This window comes from Rhipicephalus microplus, unplaced genomic scaffold (genome assembly GCF_043290135.1).
Source record: "Rhipicephalus microplus isolate Deutch F79 unplaced genomic scaffold, USDA_Rmic scaffold_43, whole genome shotgun sequence".
Classification (NCBI taxonomy): domain Eukaryota; kingdom Metazoa; phylum Arthropoda; class Arachnida; order Ixodida; family Ixodidae; genus Rhipicephalus; species Rhipicephalus microplus.
This window is the reverse complement of record NW_027464616.1, coordinates 1,009,208-1,025,695: the sequence shown is the minus strand read 5'-3', so window position 1 is coordinate 1,025,695 and position 16,488 is coordinate 1,009,208. Positions and strand designations below refer to the sequence as shown.

Genomic DNA, 16,488 nt, shown 5'->3' with positions numbered 1-16,488 from the left:
GTCGAGAATTGAAATAAATATGAATGTAGGCACTTGCAGAAGCTGTGTCTTTCTTCGTGATAACGTACTTAGCCTGAAATCACGCATAGTGTGAGCTGTGATGACGGAGAACGAGGCTGGTTGTTTTTTTTATCTCGTTCAATAGACAGCATATAAACAATATAACATGTGCTTAGAGGTGGTATCGGTTTAAAACAATTCCCAACTGTATTAACTGATCAAGAAAGAAGACATGCTGTTTCAGGTAGTCGAGTGTTGTGTAAACCAGTGAGGAAATCTATTCTCATGTTCTTTTTTTTTTTGCTAAACAACGTTTGCGAGTAATTTTGTAAAACTAGAAGCAACGCAAATACTAACTAAAAACGGCCTTGTAAGCCTTGCAACGTTTTGTTGCAGTTAAAAGGCTACTTCAAGCTTCTAGTGAAACGAGAGGTACGCGTGAAGTTTCTGCTGCATTTGTTTTTGTGTTCAGCCGTATGTAAAGTCTGTTTAAGCACAGTAAATTGATTTTAACATAAACGCGGCATTTTTGCAATTGAATTGTACCTCTCGAAGAATAATGAAGTGAGCGGACTTTCAAAAATGTTAGACTTGACAATCGTCCGTTGTCGGAGAAAAGGGCCTTAGAACAGCGGCCGGGACAGTCTTCGGCACGGAAGGCTTTTGAATGTGGATGCGTTTCTGGAGGACAACTGCTCGTAGAGGCAGACTTAAAGCATTGTCGTTTACCGTATTATTGTTTTTTATTCCTTCCTCCATAACATCTATTTTCTATCATATCTTATTCTCCTTACGCCCTGCCGCACAGAAGGTTGCAACATGGTCTGAAAATCGGCTAACCCACCTGTCCACCCGTTCTTTTCCTGCTCTTTTTTCGCTGAGAACATATTGCTCTGGATACTGTACAGCGAACAGCAAGAACTTGCAAGACGTGACATTTCAGAAAAACGTATATTACTGCTTTGCCTGGAAACATAGCATCCGAACAAACATTCTAGCCTGTCGCAGTTATTGCAACCTATACATTCACTCGCTAGATTGAAAACGTCATTCAAAAGAAGAGCAAAAATTTCCTGAAGCCGGCGTCCTGTTTGCTGTTGGGTGTACGCACCGCACACTTTGGCTCCGCATCATTTTCTCTTATCTTTTTTTTCTCATGTGTTTCTTGACAAATACTTACTTGCGTCTTCATTTTGATTTCGCTTCCCTCTTCAGGGAGGTGTGGAAGGCGCTACTGCTCGGCCAAGTTCTCTCGGGCCTCCTGTGCGGCACTGGAGTCACCAGCCAAATCCTACAGTCGCAGCACAACCTGCAAATTCCCACGGGTGAGTGATACAATCAAGGCTGCTTGGCTCCCAGTCCGTTACAGCAGACGCTAAGGGGCAAGTAAGCGGTTTTCCATCTTTAGCGTAAGCTGCAAGGAACCATTTCGTTACTTTTCCCTAACAAAAAGAGAGAGAAAAAAAACACAGTCACCTTCCACCCGCATGTTTCGCATAACTTCGATTCCCAGGGTATGTTGGATCTACTGCATTTTTAATTTATATCACCAAAAAAAAATCTGTGAAGGCTGCAATCAACCGCGCAACGCTTGACACAGTGAAACTGATTCTGAAGACTAATCTGGTTTGCTTTTATGCCGATGCTAGGTGATGTTAGGTTGTTTCTGTGTTGATTCTCAGCGCAGAGAGGTTCGAGTTTAGTCGATGAAAGTCATACGCACGACATAGGCATATCGTCGTTGGCGTTGGCCTTCCAACACTTAATATCTTCGCAGCCACCGTTGCCTCTCCCGTTTCCTAGCATTGCCTCGCTGTATGTAGTCAGAGTGTTTGGCTCTTGTTTTGGCTTCTCAGCCATTTGTTGGCCTAACTGTTGCCTTGCTCATTTGTAGTGAACCAGCGGTGCGTAGTGGTAGTCATGCAGTTTTTGTGGCACATACCAGTTATTTACTGGCTGACGTCCTTGTCCTTCCTCCTTCGTTTTTCCTCCTCCTCCCCTTCCGTTTTATAATGATGATAGTATTTTGTTATGGGGTGAGCAAGGAGCGACCTATGAGAGATGCTGTGGTGTAGGTCCCCGGAAATGCTGCCGCCGTGGCCGAGGTTCGATCCCAAGATCTGCGGGTCCATGGTCGAAAACAATAATCACTTGACCACCGTGGCAGGGATTCCTTATTTCAATAGGTTAGCTGCTTGAGCTCCCGTAATTAGTATGCCGTATCGCGATTCACTGACTCACCATAAAGCTCTTCCCAGTCCTAGTTACGATAACACTTGTACTCCGTGATCAGTAACTGTCGTTTTGGCTATAAAGCTTCTAAGCAATATTAGATTTGCCAAAGCTAGAGTCGCCTGGTAAAGCAACGCAGACCCATAGTTCGAAAGAGGAACAACAAGAAATGCTAGTGTCTGAAGATAAAACCATGGTCGAAGTCTTTCGTGGCAGGGATGAACGCGATGAGTTTCCCAGAGTTTATATTGAAGGAGATTTTTATGATGATGACTATGATGAGTGCGACGGCTACGATGATTAAGCTTGCTCACGACAGGTGACCTCTCGTTTATATTTGCTGTTTTCTCACTCATACTTACGTACTAGTAGTTGGCTAAAACGTCGTAGCCATCGGTTGAACTTGGCCATAGCGCCCTAACACTTCGCCACAGCCTAGCTAGAACCTAAAAGAAATCTATCCAGAAACAACCTTCGTAAACTGTAGTTTATGAAGGCCTAGAAATGACCTAGAAGCGACGAGGTTACCTTCCAGAATCGTCCAGGTTCGCTGTATCATGGCTTGCAAGGCTAAGTGCTCAGTACAAGCGTCGCCAATTCTCGGGTAGGTGGGACATGAACAAGGTGTCTTCACAAATCTAATTGGTCGTACATGTGCATTGTGACTGCATGTATTCAGTCTGTCGTGAACGCTACTCGTTCAACGGCTTTTTTTCATATAACGACTCTGGCTTTGTGATGACGGTCGTACACTTCACTTAAATTTGGTGTTTTTTGTTCCTAAATATTTTTTGTTTTAGTAGTGTTTCGCCCTGTGTTTCGCGAAGTCTTTGTTGTAGTAGCGCTTCTACAATGATGAATTTTCATGTTGTTTTTCCTAATTAAAAAGAAAAACCTTTTAATTGCTGGTTCATCATCGTCGTTGGCTGTCGCGCTGCTCTCAACCATAATCAGATGGAACTTGACAGATTTGCTTGCAAGTGTTGAAGCGCAGTATATAGACACGGCATTCAGCCGTGTTGTTACAACGCGGACGACGCCTCCTCTCGAATTCAGCGCAGAGCTTCGTCAACTACGTGCTGCTGTGTGCGGTGTTCACCACGTGGCTGGCGTGCCGTGGCGGTGATGCAGGCCTCATACCTGTGCTCAGAGCCCGTGGTGGACGCTACTTCCTCCTTGCGTTGGTGGACGTCGAGGCAAACTATCTCCTGGTCAAGGCCTACCAGTACACCACGCTCACCAGCGTACAGGTATGCCCCGTGCGCTTCGACCACTTTACGGTGAAGGCTGTGTATGGCTAGGCGAAACCAAAGCTGTACGTTCGCCACAAACAAGTCATAAGAGTCTCCTCTGTGAGCGCCGTGAGTTACGTCGTTATCTGCGTCGCACCAAAGCACGCGCACCATTGGCAGCTGCGCCGTTAGGGAAGCCATTGTCTGCGTCGTGCCCAAGCATGCACGCGTGCCATTGGCTGCGTAGTTAGTGACGTCGTTCATCGTTTCGCAGCCGTGCTTCCGAGCTCGCGTGCAGGATTGTACAGACGCCCGACCAGAAGACGCGTTTTCAAGAACATCGCTGACAGCTGATGCTTGAGAGAATTCATTTTCGCCGGGCCGATGCAGCAGTGTGGGCACAAGAAAACGCATGAGTGGCGAAAAGCAAGCAGAAACTGCGCACCGAGGATCCGGCAGCTGACCGAGTTAAACGCAAGCGACAACGGCGAGCCGATGAACCGGCGTTGCGGACAGAGCAGCGTCATTGAGGTGATGGCGGGAACGCTCTCGCTGGGGACAGTGCCCGCTTCTTCGACTTAGGCTGTGACGTCTGAAGCCACCTGCGGCTGTACGTTTCAGCTTCGCTACTTAACCATCTGTACGGAGTGCTTGGGTGGTGATTTTTTAAGTATATGCACATGTCGCTAAGCAGCGGTATCTTGGCTCACTATCCATGAAGGGCCCCAAATGCCACGTCGGCAGTCACGCTCCAGGTCGAATTTACGTTTAGCTATATTTATTGAGGGGTTTTGTATAGACCAGTTTTTTAATTACTTGCAAGGCGCAGCCATCTTTGGGAGTGACAGCTGATTACGTGGAACGGACGACTACGCTGTTCTCCACACATGATGGCCGCCAGTGTCGACTCGACATCGTCTGTGATGTAATTATCCCGCGCCCCAAACGCCAGCCTCATATGCAGATAAATGTGATTAAGATTACATATGCTTGTTTTAAACGTGGGTGCGAGTGTCAAAACAATCTGGCCTATATAATAGAGGCCTTTTTAGTGCGACACACACCTAGCGACACTCTTGCTTCTCTCCGAGACACGTCTATAGTCGAGCACTTCCAATTTCCAAGCACTTCCAAGTAGGTACGAAATTGATGGTTATGATTCATTGATTTAGGTTGAGTTGTTTACATAGGAGATCGACACATAAATAAACACAATGACCAAAAGACTGTCAGGATTAATAATGAGAATTAAGTAATTGATCAATTTCACCTCGTCAGTGCGACGAAACATGAGTTTATCCGAAGTTCAAATAAATGCCAGACAGCCACTACGAGACAGGCAAGTCTAGAATTACGGTCGTTTCCTAGTTGTTTTAATATCGATATCGAACATGTCCGCTTCAGCGGCGGGGTGTGCAATTGTACGCATCAGCTGCGGAGGCGCGTCACGAATTGCGTGTTTCATCATATGGCTTCAAACGCATTTGCACGGGCTTCTTGATCGAAAAGCTAGAGGTCATTTATATTTTATTTCGTTTCGATTACCTTGCTGGAGACACCGCCATGTTAAACAATAGTTCGACGCCCCGTGTTCCAGGACCAATGTCGAGAGCTTTACGTTTCTTTGCTCGGAAAGAATACAAACAAGGAACAAACTAGGTTGCGTTTCGAGCCTTGTATTTGACTCTTTTTTACGCAGGAGTGAAGACTGGCTGATTGCAAAATAATTAGACATTTCCTTAATTTAGTTAGATACCTATGCTCCTGGGAAACAGTTCAATACGCGATAGTGTTAAAGAGCTCGTTTCGCAGAAATTTCGGCGTCGGCGTCGTTTGTTGTGAGGGAAAAGTCATCATCTTGTTCGTGACCGAAAAATTGAGAAAGATGCAAATGAAATGAATAATAAAAGTTCTGAGTCGGGTTGTGGATCGAACCCTGTTGCTCGGGTGGCAAGCGGGCCACAGAGCCACGCGTCTGATCGCATAGATAGCGAAAATGACTTCCCCTGCTCTGAAATAGAGTGAAAGTAACTTTCATCTTTTACAAACGCAAGCGTACTGTACACTCGCTTTCACAATACAACATGAATACTGCAATAATATGCGTGATACAAGTGTACATGGCCATCAGGCGTCAGAAAACTTGGTTATCATAATGACTTCATAGTTTTAAGTCTGTCGCCCACTACATAAGCACACACATTACTGAGCCTATTCCCTAAAGGCCACGCAACGAGTGCTCAGCAAGTTAAAAAGATTTCTTGCACAAAGTGATTGAAGCACGCACTAGGTACGCGATATCGCTATTGCGTTCAACTCTTAAAGCCAAACCTTCAGGATCCCTTAATTTTTAAGTGAGGCCTTCTGAGTTGTTGCACCACCTTGCGCACTTAATCCGGTGTTGCACCATTTCCTATATCGGTTAAGGTCGATGTCATCGAATAAGGTCTCTAGATGACGTCTGAGCATAACGTCGCTGATTACGTCATCAGGGCATGACATCACAGAATCACTGGCGCCCTTTCATCATTCACATGCCTTTAGGTAACATTCCTATTGATGCCGCTGGCGGTCATCGTCAGTGGACAGCCGGTATGGAGTTCAGCCCATAGATGTCTGGCCTTAAAACCGCAGCTGCTGGACTGCCTCACGATTCCGGTGGTGCTGGCGTTGTCCTGGCTGGCGCTCAAGGTGCGCTACCACCCGGTGCACGTGATGGGCGTCAGCGTGGCGCTGCTGGGCGTCGGCTGCCTGGTGTGGGCCGACGCGCACGAGGCATCTCACTCGGCGGGACAGGCGTCGCCCTCGGCCAACCGTCTGCTGGGCGACATGCTCTGCCTCGGCGGCGCCGCACTCTACGGCATATCCAACGTGGCGCAAGAGGCCTCCGTCAAGCTCTGCGGCACCGTCGAGTTTCTCGGCGCGGTGGGACTCTTCGGGAGCGTCATCAACGGCATCCAGCTGTGAGTGCGCTGCCGTTCTGCCATCGGCTGCAAAGCTTTTGATTGCTCGAAAAAAAAAAAAGGCCAGGTGTGTTTTTGCATGGTTGCGCTGCTGTCGCGTGTGTCGACTTCATTTATATATTACGAGCTGTTATTGTGCTGGCGTGCCTTTTGCTTTGACTATATATGCTGTGCGTTGCACTCAGGTCTGGAGGTTTTCTGTCATTTTGATGAAACGACGAGAATGAAAGTACTTCATTTGTTGAAGGAGAGCTATATAGCTTCAAGGTGTCGGTGTTGATGGCAGCAACCACTGCGAAAACTGGTCATGCAGATTGCAAAGCGTTTTAGTAATTAATAAAGGTGATAGAAAACTTGTTTTAGTTTTTCTTTCCTAAAATTGTATTGCTGATTGATAGGTAATTGCTATGTGGGAGGTACCGGGTACAATACCCAGTGCCGTTCGATGACCAAGTGGTTTATCGAGGGATGGAGCAGCAGCCAACCCGAAACTCGGCTATATCCACTCGCCCATGTCGCTGGCTGCCTACCAGTACAACAGGTACACGCAAGCTTCGAAGTGATGCTACCACAATTGGAAGGTTTCGTTTCTTGATTTAGACGAACGCGTACCCCAGTATAAACACACATTCTAAAGTACACCCTTCCGAATATCACGATGGTGCGGGCGGATACCAACACTTACACACAATACATACAGGTTCCCTCGTGTGCTGTTCCGGCAAGTTTGACGCTCATACAGCTCCCATACAGTAGGAGGCGAGGTTTTCGAATCAGGCCTTGGGAAGCCACTTGGTAACCCTGGACGAGGCCCGGCGAGCCGCTATAGCCAGTGCAGCTCTAGATGAACAGCCCCACCTACTTTAGTTACTAACAGACAGTACTAATAAACGTTATTTATTTCTGATTAGTCGCTTGAGGGGCACCCCACACTGGGAAGCTAAAGCGGCATGGCAAAATACAGGGTTTCTAAATTGCTTTGGTGTTGCTCCTCACTTATGTAAGCGATGATTCATAATAATGACTGGAGACTTATTCATATTTCACAATTGGTTCACAAGTGGTGACTAAAATTTTAAGTAGCCTTTGCAACGAGACACACCGTTCTCGAACGTTGCGTGATATTACGCTTGTTACTGCTATGGTTCGGGTTGTTTATAATTTTTGTGACTATATTCTGTTCGTGTCTGATTTTTAGTGACTGGAGTAAGTAGCTTACAACTTGCCACGATGTTGTGCGTGCGTCTCTGAAGCAGTCGGCACTGTGCACTTTCTCGTGTTACAGCTGCAAGAACTCGTTCGACAAGGGTTGCGTAACGAGATCAGTGGCGTAGCCATGGGGTGGTATCCCGGGCCCGTGTCCCCTCTCTCCACCAAAACTGGTTTCAATATGGCATGCAGAGCTAAAAATCACCATTTAAAGGAGGCGCCCACCTCGAAATGAACCCCTCCCCCCTCCCCTGAAAGAAAAAAAAAGCATTACATATGTACTCCTTTGCCCCGCCGCGGTGGTCTAGTGGCTAAGGTACTCGGCTGCTGATGCGCAGGTCGCGGGATCAAATCCCGGGGTCGGCGGCTGCATTTCCGATGGAGGCGGAAATGTAGGCCCGTGTGCTCAGATTTGGGTGCACGTTAAAGAGCCCCAGGTGGCCTAAATTTCCGGAGGCCTCCACTACAGCGTCTATCATAATCATATAGTGATTTTGGGACGTTAAACCTCATATATCATATCAATATGAACTCCTTTGATAAGCCGTCACGTCAGGTTAACGTCAATCGTGGTTAGGTGCCGTGCGCTGAAGTTTATTTATGTAGCAGTGCCCAGGGCCAGCCCAGCATCTTTGCAAGCATCAGCGCTTCATATCAGCTTCTGGTGTCGCTAATACGCATGTTCCATTTGACATCGTTGCGCAAGCTCAAACAACTGGCTATATAAACATCTGCAACTTTTCAACCTATGTCTGTGCGTGAAAAATTTGTGCATATATTCAGCACCATTTCACGACGTCTCGCTCAATGAAAAACATTGCAACACGGTCACCTTCCCTCCGCGTGCTTAACATAATGTCGATTCCCAGGTACGTGGGATCTGCCTAACTTTTTTTCTTTAAGTTTTTTTGTTCTTATTGCGTGCAATAGTTGTTACGGACACCGATGGCGGTGGCGGACAACTACGGTGCCGCACGTGACCCACGTTGTGATCTTATAACAGCTTTCGCTGTAAAACGTTTCTGCCTAGAGAGGGAGAGGAATTTTTCTTGTGGCAGAAAAGCTATGGCAGGTCGGTCTGAATCCATTTTCCAGCCTGCTGCGCAGCGTTGGGCGAGGGGAGGGGGTGCGAAAGAAAGGGAAAAGAGAAGGTGTTACTGATGATGATGAGGAAGATGAAGATGAAGCAAGACCTTAGATCATTTTATAGTTCTCTTGTCGAGTTCTGCCTGTCGTGAAAACTTGGTTAGCGCTTTCAGAATATCGCGCTGATGACAAAATGGTGTTCCCAACAGAACTTTTTTCAGAAACTTGCTGCTCGGTACATTTCATCAAGACGGTGGCCATTGAATTACCTGGCGCTATATGTCGTGGGCAAAAGATATGTTCACCTGTCTCAGGCCTCACCTTTGGGGGCACTGCCGATAACGTTTACGTAACGACGAGTGAACGCCACACTTATTCGTAACCGGCGCAATAGGCTTGTACTGCACCTTTTTCATGGTTGGCGATAACCTAATGTGTATATCTAGGTCGAGTTCGTGAAGATGGCGGTGATGGTGAATTGATAGGGGCAAATAGGCTGCCGTAGGCTGCCGTAGTTTTTCGGAAGAGTGTATACACAACTGTGTTAGTATCCAGTCGTGAAAACGGAATAGCCAATATTGTGGCGTTATTGTGAGCCATCTTTGCTTCCTCGTAGGCTTGCTCGTTTTTGTGTAGGCCGCAGTGACCTGGAATCCACTGATATCTTATACGATGGTCCGTTTTCGGGGCTACATTGTGTGATTCAGCCACTTTTTGAGCAAGAAGATAATATGGCCCCCGTTTAAGCGCCGAATCTATGGCAGCAAGTGCTGGTTTAGATTCACAATATATATAGTCCAGCTGCAAGGAGGCTTCGTCGATAAATAACGAATTACCTCGCGTATGACCACGATCTCTGCCACTGTTGATGTTTTTCGATGCTCTAGACGAAAGCGTTCGCTGGTCTTTAATTTTGGAATGACGGACGCCGCTGTTGAAGCAGTGGGTGACACAGACCCGTCAGTAAAGACATGTGTGGGAGAGGAATATTCTGTAGATATAAAAGATAACGTGAGTGTTTTTAGGCCACGCGAGGGTATACGCTATTTTTTCCCCTCTCGGGGAACGGATCGGTGGTGGTAGTAGAAAACATTTTATTAAGGAAAATGCACCTAAGAGTTGCGAAATATTGCATGCTTGTGTGGCAGGACCCTATTCCGTGATGCCAATGGAGTTGGCCGCTGCTCGAGCGCGCCTAACCAAGGAAGGTTGAGCATCCAAGGTCGAGCAGCCGAGCAGGTACTTCTCCCTAGCCTCTCTAGTTGGGATAAGGAAAGGGGGTGAAAAAAGAAGGGGGTTTTTGGGGCACGAAGCGACGACGTGGTAGGTGTCGGTCAGGACCTGGAAAGTCGAGCAGGTGCCACTGATGTCTGGTGAAAAATGCCTGGCGACCGCCGGACTGTGATAGGTGTTCGTCTCTAGGCGGCGTTGTATTCGCTCGCCCGCTTTCTCAGGTCTTGATAAAGTCCGTGCTGGTACCTATGCAGCTTTCGCCGGAGCAAAGCCTGAGGGAATGACGCTCTCATGGCGTGAAATTGCTTTTGCGCAAGTGCTGTCCGGTCGGTGGGTATGCACTGTTGATAAAGGATAACGATTGTGACGGGTCAACAGTCGGAGATATACTCTTGAAGATTCGCATAAAAGATATCTCTGTATTGGTGTTACGCATGCTCCCGAAACGACTTCCATCGTTGAAGTACAGCGTGGCAGTCCAAGACATGTTCTCAATGCTTGAGCTTGCGAGATTTGCTGCCTACGCCCATGAACGAGGTCACCTATTGGAACAATGGCACAGCAGTCCAATCGTGCTTAGCCCTTTTGTATTTCGTTGGTTTTTTTGGATTGTTCGCACTTCTTTAGTGTTCATGCTTATGAGGATGATGTTGGTGATTGTTCTATCATTACGCTCAGTACGTCGTATATCTCATTCGAGCAATGTATCCTAGACCATTCAAGAAAAGAAGAGAACGTAACGTGAGGCAAGTGACGGGGGACAAAGTTTACGATCCGGCGCACTGTTTGCGCGAAAGATAATGAGAAACGTGGTTGTTACGGGAACGGGGCTGTCATTATGGACTGAAAGGCAGCAAAGAAAGGTACAACGTCCGGTGGCGTGCACCGCGTTTCGAACAAGCGAGGTGTTCGCCACCGGCGAAGTCATTTGCGATTTTCGCTTCCTCTTTGGAGGAATCGTAGGAAGGTGGGGAGGTAGAGATCGGAACCTCTGGGCTTCACCGGTGGATGCTAATTAGGGAAGCCCTGTGGTCATTACCGCGGTTGTGTGTCGCACCTCTCGCTGCTACCGTGGTGGTGGGACTGTCGTTAGCGCGTCGGCCAGCCGAGGCGTGCCCGGCCTGCCGAACGTGAGCCCGCCGCTTCCGAACCGTCAATGCGAATCCACGCGGTCGTTAGCGAGCGGTGCGACCGCCGATTGGGTCCGTCATGAAGGGCGCGGCTGGTTACCGGTGGCGGCGAGTCGAGAAGTGTGACAGTGACTGAATGGCGGCACGCTATACAAAGACGGGCGGGCGAGCGCTTTTCTTGTAAAAGGGCGAGGAAGCAGACAAACTGAGTTGCATTCGCGTGCACGAACAAAACACACTGACGTGGTCTTGCGGAGATGCATTGAAGGTTCTTCACTGTTTATTTACTGATCAATATCGTCAGACGTCTGAATCTATTGCTGCTGCCACGATTGGTGAGCTAGCTGGAGTGCTATCGACAATTTTCGAACAGCAGAAGTCATTCAGGAGGCACGGAAATCTCGGTAGTTTTCTTGCGATAGCAATTACATGGACACTTTCGGCTGGATTTTGCCGCCGGCGTCGTCGTCGCTCACCGTATATGTATACGTATCGATATATATGAAAGCGCCACAAAGCAAAATAAACGAGAAAAAGACTCCGGCGTGCGGAATTGAACTTGGGTCCTCCGAATCATGAGTGTGAGGCGTTAGCCACTGAGCCACCGAGGAGCCACCTTTTGCTCCAACCACTGAGCCAACTTTGCGGCAAAGCTGTGACTTTTAGGAGCGAAGCTCCTTAAGGCGTGGGCTGTGCGTCCCCTGTATGTAGCCACCTCTCGTGGCTACATACAGGGGACTACATACAGTGGCTACATATAGTGGCTAGCGTAGTATTACGCTAGCCACCGCCCGATCTAAAGGGTACAGCCATATCCATCCGTCCATCCGTCCATCCGTCCGTCCATCCATCCATCCGTCCGTCCGTCCGTCCGTCCGTCCGTCCGTCCAAAAGATGCAAGATGTTATAAACTAGACGGCGGTACGTGTAGTTGATTATGAAAGATGCGAGGTGTTATAAAATAGGAATGATGCCACATATGGCGCGTGTCATCGTTCGATATAGTGCGGCGACGTACGCTAGGGGGAGCGTTGCAATAAAATCGAGTGGGCAAAATGTACGGAGGATTCATGGTTTACCAGGTTTACCTCCGGAGCTTCGCCCACTCATCATCATTCACTTCGTGGATATGGCGGCATTTTTTTTCGCGTTCCTCTGCAATCTTAACGCAGCCACTGTATACGGGTTCGAGCCGAGATTTCGTGTTTATAGGTAAACGTGAATTATGGAATCGTCACCTATAGCTGGCTATGCTTTGTACGCTGAGTTACAGTCCATTCAGAGTTGTGGGACATTCAGTTGTGCGACATCACTACAGTCATTTTGAATATTCGGTGGAATGTGCCCCGCCGTGGTGGTCTAGTGGCTAAGGTACTCGGCTGCTGACCCGCAGGTCGCGGGTTCGAATCCCGGCTGCGGGAGCTGCATTTCCGATGGAGGCGGAAATGTTGTAGGCCCGTGTGCTCAGATTTGGGTGCACGTTAAAGGACCCCAGGTGGTCAAAATTTCCGGAGCCCTCCACTCCGGCGTCTCTCATAATCATATGGTGGTTTTGGGACGTTAAACCCCACATCATATTCGGTGAAAGGTTTACGTCATGTGCTGAAGGGAACCTTCTTGCCACAAAGTTTTATTCTTTTCATTGCGCAGGGGTGCTATTAAAGATTGCTCGAGCAACGTTGCTCCGAGCTCGCTCCACGGTGGCCATGGCACTAAGACAGTGCGGAGTGCGTGATATATAGCAGCGCTGGTAAAAATGACTACAGGAACGCGCGTGGCGACAGAAACGCATGCGGGACATTTGCGGTAGTTGTCAAAGCAACACAGCGTACGTGCGTACACGTCAGCGCCACAACTCAGTCAACATTTCAGCAGTGCAGGACCGCCAGCTTGATTGCCGCGCTATCTTCATCGCCGAATCAGCACGCGCCTCCCACAGTCGTGTTCGTGGGCGTTTGCGCTCTTTCGGGCAGCTTCTTTCGTTTTACCTTCAGCATGAGCATTTCCACTCTCGAAGGCAGCAAGGGTGCACACGCAGCACTCTCGTGCTGCTCTTTTTCCTTGTATCAAATATTGCAGTTAAATATAAAGACAAGTTGCCACCATGGGCGCTCGCATCATGGCGGCAACGCAGATGTAAGTTGACACGTCGTGAGTGCGGTGAAATCGAATGCGATACGTAGTAGCCATGGGGTGGTATAAATTTTATGCCTGCGAGCATGTGCGCATGGTCCACGCGATATAGCTGATAGATGAATCTTGCCGCTCAGTGACGTTGCTGCGTGAGCACTGCTCCTTGGCAAGAGTGAAAGTCATGGGCGGACCCGACCTTCGTAGCGGGCGTCTGCCAATCAAACTAATTGACGGATGAGCTCGGATACAAACTCGTTGATAGGCCCGTTCAACTCGTGACTGTCATGGTGCCTGTGAAACTGTCAAGTGTTTGATGCTGTGGATGCTAAGCAGCAGCTTCTTTGCATATAACATAATTTGGTCATTTCGAACTGCCATAGAGCAGCTTTTGATAAACAACTGCTTAAAGCTCTTCAATTCGGTCGTCCACTCATCTGCTTGGTATGGTTCGAAGTGAAGGCCGCATCAGCTCTGTCTTATTTTTTTGTTTACACCAATTACCTTGGGCTTAATGAACATAACGCTGAACACTCTTGTGTTAATTGATAAGGTTTCAATAAAAACGGCAATAATTATCACGGGTATATTTGGCAAAGACAGCATTAGTATAGAGCTCTAAAACGGAATTCTTATTGGTACGATAATAAATGTCATCATATTGGTAAGGTCTAATTAGCACTCTTCCACTTTGCGTGCTCATGAATAACGACGCGTTAATTAGCATAGTTTAGTTCGCGTGCCAAGTAGCATGTATTGTTATAACAGTTCTAGTTTTACATCGTTTAATAACCATGATCTTATAGTATGTGGCGCCATTACCTCGGTCTTACTATGGATTGATAAATTACCTTGGTCATAGCATGTCCTGGCATAACTAGCCATGTAAAGCGCCCGGCCAAATAGCTAGTTAGCTCGGCCACGTGCTCGGGTGCTAGTAGATGATGAAGGGGACAAATAAGGTGCGCACCAGCCGAGAAGCGCGCTAGAATGTACAGGCTGATAATTAATACGGATCCTCAGGTTTAGCTGTGGTGACGCTGATGAGAGGTGCTCGTCAGGAACGAATCTCAGAGGCTACCGTGCTGATTATTCTAAAGCAGACTTAGTGCAGGCATTAAAAGCTTCATAATTAACTTAAGCAGCTCGTGCCTTTCAAAAATATCAGGAAAAGCTTCTGACACATTCATTGCATGGGCGCACGTTTGCACTCAGTGGAAGGAAAACCAAATGAAAAACGGTGATTTTTCTTTTAAAACGGCACATTAAAACTTAAATAACATACGTAATCTACAGCAATGCAAGCGGGAAACCGTATTATTTGGTGGAGCTCGATAAGTGTGGTTGTCAATATTTATGTTGTCCCAAAAGCACTTGGCCTCCTAGAAGATTTAGGTTGCACTGTGTGCGCACGGTTATTAACTCATTCTGTTCGTTCAGGTGTCTGGTCACGTCATTTGCGGTTTTCATTATCATGGTGTACGTGGTCTATTCTAAAAGTTAGCGTCTCTGTCTCTAGGATCAAAGGTTGCTATTAAGGCGCACCTTATGACATTCCGTCAAGTCCCGATTTAAACGTATACCGACACAGTTTTGCAATTGTGACTTCTTGGTTAGTTGTTGGTCACACTCTTCTGACCCGACCCACCTGGAAGGATACCTAGACCATGCATGTGGCGGTACATTGGTTGAAAAGGTAGTAAAAATATCACCCAAAATGAAAAAAAAGTGAATCGAAAATTTATATGGTTAGTTGTTGGTCACACTCTTCTGACCCGACCCACCTGGAAGGATATCTAGACCATGCATGTGGCGGTACATTGGTTAAAAGGTAGTAAAAATATCACCCAAAATGAAAAAAAGTGAATCGAAAATTTATATAATATAGAGAAACGTGAACTTTTTTGAAGATGACTTAAGTATAGTTTAGTAAACGTCATGCTTATTCGCTTATTTCATTGTTTTTGTAGGGCCTTGCTGGAGAAGGAAAAAGTGGGCGAAATTCACTGGGATGATTGGCAAGAAGGTAAGTACCTTGTAGATAAAATACGTCACGCTTAAGGCCTGGTCTGGTTGCACGTTTTAGGGGCGAAGCTCCTTAAAGCGGCACCCGTTCGTCCTTCGTGGTAGTACGTAACATGTTTCACGCTTTGACCTGCAATGTGGTGCCGGTGGGAGATATCTCCTGTGCGTCGTTGAACAATAAAAAATTCGCAGCGTGCGCGTTCACTAAAAGCCGAATTCTCCTGTCTCTCATTCCTTATTAGTAGCCATTGGCATATACATTGAGCACTATCTGACAAGAAAAGGTTGCTACGTTATACTCGCTGGGCGTAACCTCCTTGGTTTTAAAAAAGTTAATCGAGCGTAGGGACGCAGTGCAATGAATACAGTGAACTAGTACATACCATGAACTTGAGGTGGCTAAAGGTGGGAAGTAGACATGAAGCGCAAGCCGTAAGAAAGTGTGCGTGTGCCACCTCTCGTTTAGTCCTTGAAATGTCCGCCGGATGGCGGTGCTTCTATATGCGGAATATAAGATGAAAAGATGCGAGATGGTGGTACTTGGAGAGTTGACTCGATGGACGAACGGACACACACATATGCATGGACGGACGCATGGATGGCTGCACGGACGTATGGGCGCAAAGACTGACGCAGGGGCGGATGCATGGACGAACGCAGGGATGGACGCACGCACGGATGGGCGGATGGACGCGCGGACGGTTACACAGACGGACGCATGGACGGACGGAAGCAAGAACGAGTGGACGGACGGATGCTTCGCCCCACTCTCCATCGTTCATCCCGCGGATATGCTGCCATTTTTTTTTTACCGCGCTCTTAATGACTGCGGTTCCTTGTAGTTCATTCCTGTGCACCACGCAACGAAAAAGTTACACTCGCGAGAGAAATTGTGTCGCATCTCGCAGGGCGTTATGATGTGCTGCAACATTTTTCTTCCGTAGAAGGAAATTGAGCCGGACTTCATTTCGTGGTGTGCCATAAGCCTCAAATCGGGCAGACTAATCAGGAATCGGCCGTTTCGTTGGCGTATAAAAAGACCGTTAGGAAGAAAGGACATCAGAAAGACAGGAAAGGCGAGGACGTATATCAATTTTGCATAATCGGTGTGCTACCTCCACATGGAAAAGGAATGGGGGGGGGGGTGAAAGATCAGTAAAGAAAGAAAAAAAGAGAGAGAGACGGAGCACACACGCTCCGAAATATGGCGTCACAGCGCAGAGCGCCAGCATTGTGTGGTGTACGTCA

General features: G+C 47.6%; 1 protein-coding gene across 2 annotated transcripts in view; it reads left to right on the top strand.

Annotated features, from left to right (window-relative positions):
- LOC142787053 (solute carrier family 35 member F1-like) overlaps window positions 1-16,488 on the top strand; it is a 178,032-nt gene that overhangs the window by 152,740 nt on the left and 8,804 nt on the right. For both annotated transcript variants that reach the window (XM_075884683.1, XM_075884685.1), the window contains 4 exons: window positions 1,216-1,325; window positions 3,289-3,482; window positions 6,099-6,427; window positions 15,186-15,241. In XM_075884683.1, coding sequence (XP_075740798.1) covers window positions 1,216-1,325; window positions 3,289-3,482; window positions 6,099-6,427; window positions 15,186-15,241 — 689 coding nt within the window. The remainder of the gene's footprint in view (window positions 1-1,215; window positions 1,326-3,288; window positions 3,483-6,098; window positions 6,428-15,185; window positions 15,242-16,488) is intronic.